Source organism: Chelmon rostratus, chromosome 2 (genome assembly GCF_017976325.1).
Source record: "Chelmon rostratus isolate fCheRos1 chromosome 2, fCheRos1.pri, whole genome shotgun sequence".
Taxonomy (NCBI): domain Eukaryota; kingdom Metazoa; phylum Chordata; class Actinopteri; order Chaetodontiformes; family Chaetodontidae; genus Chelmon; species Chelmon rostratus.
In genome coordinates, this window is record NC_055659.1 from 1,235,079 (window position 1) to 1,240,745 (window position 5,667).

General features: G+C 42.1%; 1 protein-coding gene across 1 annotated transcript; it reads right to left on the reverse strand.

Moving 5' to 3' along the window:
• On the reverse strand, positions 1-3,748 carry LOC121614982 (zinc metalloproteinase nas-33-like). The gene is made up of 10 exons (XM_041949097.1): positions 3,655-3,748; positions 3,422-3,491; positions 3,098-3,280; positions 2,820-2,966; positions 2,585-2,628; positions 1,795-2,466; positions 1,543-1,639; positions 1,222-1,407; positions 885-1,037; positions 1-749 (listed from the first exon to the last, which is right to left on the reverse strand). The coding sequence occupies exons 1-10, from the start codon at positions 3,695-3,697 to the stop codon at positions 695-697; spliced, it is 1,650 nt and encodes a 549-aa protein (XP_041805031.1). The 5' UTR covers positions 3,698-3,748; the 3' UTR covers positions 1-694.
• Between the last annotated feature and the right edge of the window lie 1,919 nt (positions 3,749-5,667).

Here is a 5,667-nt window from a genome sequence, read left to right on the forward strand (position 1 = left end):
TTGACTTTATTTCCATGTCAGTACAGTAAAGCCCAGCTCAGAAAACCCAGTGTTTCATTCAAGTCTTGATATCTATGGAGATTACATAACGATACAGCAGACATAGTTTCCATAAATGAATGTTATACTTGTTACACATAAATGAAATCACCCCAATGAATTTCATGTTTCACCTGACAGAACGACCTGATGATCTAATCGAGATTAGAAATGAATTGCAAAACACCGATATGCAAACATTTAACGTTACAAACCTAATAAAAGACTGTGAGAGAGACAGAGCACAAGACATAAAGACCAACACCTGACATATCTACTCTGCCACCTATGCTAAACAAAGGACACGGGACAACTCCAAAGAAAACATTACTCCCTCACATCAACATACTAAAACCACACTTCAGGTCAGAATTAGAGGAGACTGCTGGGGGAACTTTCTTAATGATCTTACATCAGTACTTCTGATCTTGATAAATGCAGGCCATAATTTACCCACGAGTGATGGTGAAAAAGTTGCCACGATAATAAAATGCCTTAAATTTCTGATTCCCATTTGTAGGACATAGATAGTAATTTCTATATATTTTTAATATACCTTTTTCCCCATGTTGTTCAACCAGTTGTGCTCATGAAAATGGATTAAAACAATATGAAAAACACCCTTCATGCTTATTATGATACCGTGCATCTGGTATCATGGTACGTTGTCAGTGCTCCCCTGGCAGTATGAGAAACTCCATTGACGATCTCTGTGAACGAGAAACAACATTCAAGGGTATTTCCAAACTGGTAATATCATTTGCACAAAGCACAGCTGGTGAAAAGGTGGGATAGCAATGAGATACGGATGTGTGTCCGTGATAAAGTGAGACAAATGTACTTACCGAGTTTCCATATCATAGGAGCTATTCACTCCTGTCAGGAAGTTGCTGCTGGGGACTGACAAGCTCAGGTATTCCCCACCGGTGTTGACCACTGCTGATGTTGTGCAGTTGGCCGTGGTAAAATCAGAGAAACTGCAGCAGTAAAACTTCCATCTGTAAAAGAGCAGGGTGTTCCTTTATATTAGCCATCAGAGAAGACTGCTGAAGTTTGCTTTTAGTTGTGTTAACATGCATGCAGCTGGATTTTACTTAACCACCACTGACGGTTTATTGTACATATGTTTGATCATTGAGTTGACTGTTCCAATGATAAGTAAGGTTAAAAACAGAGATTCACCTCCTGTCCGCCTTGCGTTTGCTGTGTGTGCTGCTGACCCCTGCAATCAATTCGTTGTCAGGACAGTTGAAGTCAATATTTTCCTGATAATTGTTCACAAAAGGTGACCAGTGGCATTCCTCGCTTGAATTGAAGGCCTGGCAGGAAATCCGCCACAATCGATCTTTCTTTTTCTTATTGTAGAAACTAGTGTGGAAACAGATAAGCATGTTAGAGAACTTTGTGTATATTTAACAAAATAAGAGTGAATATGTTTATGATTTCAATGAAAGTCTAAGAGTTTCAAGGCATTTTTAGCATTTGCCAAACAAACAGAGCTACCTCGCAAAGCTGGAAACAACTTGTCCAGGAGGACACTTGCGATGCAATCTGCGATGGAACTTATTGTCCCAATCTTCATTTTTACGCAGGTTATCCGCTATAAGAAGAACGTGAGTGAGTTACAGCAAAGGTCTAAACCATGGAATGTCTTACAGACTGAAGTTACATACATTTATCCAGCATGTGCACGACTCATAAAACAAGTCATTCTTTTGTAAACTACATGTTTGGTTTATTTATCTGTATACTTACTGCAGCCATACAACTTGTTGATCTTCAGAATGTCATCTTCTGTCATGCCAAACCTCTGGCCTATTTGTGCTGAGGGCGAGAGGGGAGTGATGGTATCCTCTCCGTTCTTTGAGAAGTCAGTTGGTCCGTAATGCATCACAGAGGAGTAGTCATATTGGACATTGAGGTTGTTTGAGTTCTGTATATTGAAGTTATGTATGTATTGTTCAATGATGTTTTCATAGTTGATCCTAACATAAAAGTCCCTGTCACTTCTACTTTGCTCATGCCAGAAGCCGAGTGCGTGAATGAGCTCATGCTGAACGATGCCATTGTAAGCACATCCTTCGCCTATAGATAGCTGCTGAGTCTCTCCAATTCTTCCAACATATGACCAACATCCGGAGGATTTGATTATCTCGACAAAGTCTGTTTGACGTCTACGACGAACAAACCGGATGCAGGTGCTCTGATGGAAGACCTTCATAGCTTGGAGAATCGTGTCCTTTTCGAAGGTGGTAAAGGTATTTTCCAATGTATATGGCACTTTAACCCGACCCCTCGTCTTCGGCCATTTGCAGTTATCACAGACCCTTGCATTCCTGCCTCTTTTGATAACAACATCTCCTTGAATGAAACGGCCTGCTATTGGTTTGTTCACAGCAAGGATCTTGGAATTGATTGACTGGGAGTCTAAAAAAGAGATTGAAAAAGATTGAGTCAAATCAAATGTATGTAGAAAAATGAAATGTGAATAGCTCTCCTATATCAATCAATTAATGAGTCAATGAAGCAGAAAGAAGCTGGTCACCCCCTGTTGTTCCTCTGCAGTGAGTGAAGCTCCAGCGGTGGTCTCTGTCAATAGAAAAAAAAAATGTCATCATGTTATTAGAAAGCTGAAGACATTATGGAGAAAAGCTCTGCTCGACTGGCAGCTGTGGTACAAAATCTGAACATTCTGATGGTCCTTGGTTTAGAAGCAGATTGTTTAACTTATAAAAATGTGGTAAATGCATTGGAAGTAGAATTACGATCAGTACGCTTACCCTTCGTCATTCTTGCTGTTCTTTGCATGAATGCCTGTTAGGAAGCTGTCTTCAGGGATGTTCCAGTTGAAGTCTTCGTTGAGCATTGGGGTTTCCTGGCAGTCAAATGTGGTCAGGTCTGGTGCAGAGCAGCAGTAGATATTCCACCTGAAATCGGATCGAGCAAAACACTTTTTTTTTTTTGTATATTAATCAAACTCCAACATTTTTTTATCTTATCTTTTTATCATTCATTCACAAAACAATAGTGCAATGCATGAGTTCAGCAAGCTTCCAACCTTCTGCTTCCCCGTTTCTTCATGGAATCACTGAAGAAGCCAGCAACCACCTGATTGGCTGGACATTTGAAGCTGAGATCTTGCTCATGTAAGCTGTGGAAGCTTGACCAGGCGCAATCTTCCGTGACGAACTCCTTGCATTCAATTTCCCATTGACGATCGCTGTCATTCAGACTGAGGGAGCTTTGACATAAATCAAAGTGATTCAGTGGAAGCATCAGAGGCACCAGTGAAAAACACAATGTATAGACGTGACAGGAAATTATAGATAGTTCAGTGTGGAGACTCATTCAGAAGTTGATTTCACCTTCATGTGAAACTTACCTTTCAATGCGAGACACGACATGATTCTCTTCACAAACAAGATGCGCAACGTCCCCCATACTGTGTGCACCTGCAAACAACATGTGCTTATCATCGTCATCGTCAACAACTTGTATTTAAGCAGCAACAGGTGCTGAACCACAGGTCATTGCAGGTAAATCAGTGTTTATTGTCATAAAGGCATTAGCACAACTGTTGAAATCACATCCCTCCTCTAAGCACTTCATACTCACGTCCTGTCAGAAGGACAAAAACCGCAATGAAGGCCCACATCATGTCTGATGTGTCGGTGTCCAATGTGTGAAGAGACTGACTTCACTGACTGCAGGTGCTGCAATTTATACATTTGTGACATGGAGATGGTCACGCTACCTCTCCGTGAATGGGTGTGTGTTGGCTCATGACCATATGTATTTGCTTCCTCATACCACAGACAGAACTATGCTCTCATCAAAACCAAAAGAATCTGTTCTTCTTGTACCATAGATACCTTTTACATCTGATGACATAATGATGATTACTGTCAGAATATCACCGCACCCACTGCCACTGTGTTGTATAATTAAAACAGTCCCAGCAGCAGATGGTGTCAGCGGTGTGGAAGCATGTCAGAGTTCATTTTCATGATTGTGTGATTTTATGAACGAAGCAAATGCTACACGTTCGTTTTTTTATCTGTTTCTTCTCTGAGGAGAGATGAAGTTACAGGAGAGAAGGTCCAGCTTGGGTAAATATGCATGTTTACCATCAGTGCATGACATGCTGTAATACTTCCAGGCAAGCCCGTCGACAGGGGGGGCAACCGGGTATGTTGTACCGGGCCTCAGGACCATAGGGGCCCCTGAATGACCCTTAATTTATTCGGGACACGGGGCAACGTCCCGAGTCACTGGCTCCTACAACTATGAAATAGTTTACTATCCCGCGCGTTTCTTCTTCTTCTTCTTGCAGCAGATATTTGGCTGTTTGTGACGCGACTGAATGAAAACTTTGCAACAGTCACTGTAGAACACAGAGGTTGCGGGTTGCAAACATGCAAACAAACATGTTTAAAGGCTCAGAATCACAGGAATGTTTGAATCACCACACTGCTATCATCACAGAGCTTCCCAAAGTCAAAAGTCAAAGTCAGCTTTATTGTCAATTCTGCCGTATGTACCAGACAAACAGAGAATCAAACTTGCGTTACTCTCAACCTCTGTCACAAGACATATATTAAAAAGAAACAAATAAAAACTGTACAATCTAAACACATTAAGAGAATGTAGTAGTGCAAATCTTTCTGAAAAAGAGGGAGAAAGAGCTGATGACAGGAGCTTTCCTCCCTCCTGTCATCACCCACAGCTTCATCATAATTCACCCCCACCTCTCTCTCCACAATCACCGTATCTCTGTTTTCTTATGTGGCTCTTCAGGACTGGACAAGCTTCATTACCTCACTTTGATGTGTCTCTTTCTTTTTTCTACTTTTCCCTCCGCTCTCATTTCTCCTGCTAGCTTCAGCTCTTAGCTTTGTGGCTCTTTTTGTTAAAGCTGTTTAGTTTTTGGGTCTTTTTTATCTCATTTTTTTGTGTTGGGATTAATATTTGTTCGCTGGAGCATGTAATCATTCAGTGTAACAAGACTGCAGGTTCTTTGATTTTATTTGGATACCATCGATCAAAACATCCTTCTCGACAGGTTACAATGCACTATTGGACCTAATTTGGTTCATATCCTACCTGTGTCCCCTGTGGGGTCCCCCAAGGATCAGTGCTCGGCCCCATACTTTTCACCCTATACCTGCTCCCCCTTGTCCAGTCCTGAAGAGCCACATAAGAAAACAGAGATACGGTGATTGTGGAGAGAGAGGTGGGGGAGAATTATGATGAAGCTGTGGGTGATGGCGGGAGGGGGGAAAGATGAGCCCGGCAGCAGGTGGATGGTTTTACTTTTCCATTGTTAAAGTCTCTTCTTTCGCTCTATTATCTCCAGCTCTGGCCCTAAATAGGAACAGAGGTAGCTGTGATCACGCTGGTCTTCTCCAGCAGGGCCCCTTCCTCAGCTCATTAAACCCACAGCAGAGCTCTACTTACCTACCTGGGATATAGCGGGATTTGGAGAAAGAGAGGGATGAGGAGTGTGATGGCGGTGATGACTATGATGAAGGTGATGGCGGTGATGCACGTTCAGCAGAGTACGCCTGAAGCAGAGCATCACGTCTGTCCACATTCATTTCTATGGAAGACAAGTCAACGTCCTGATGT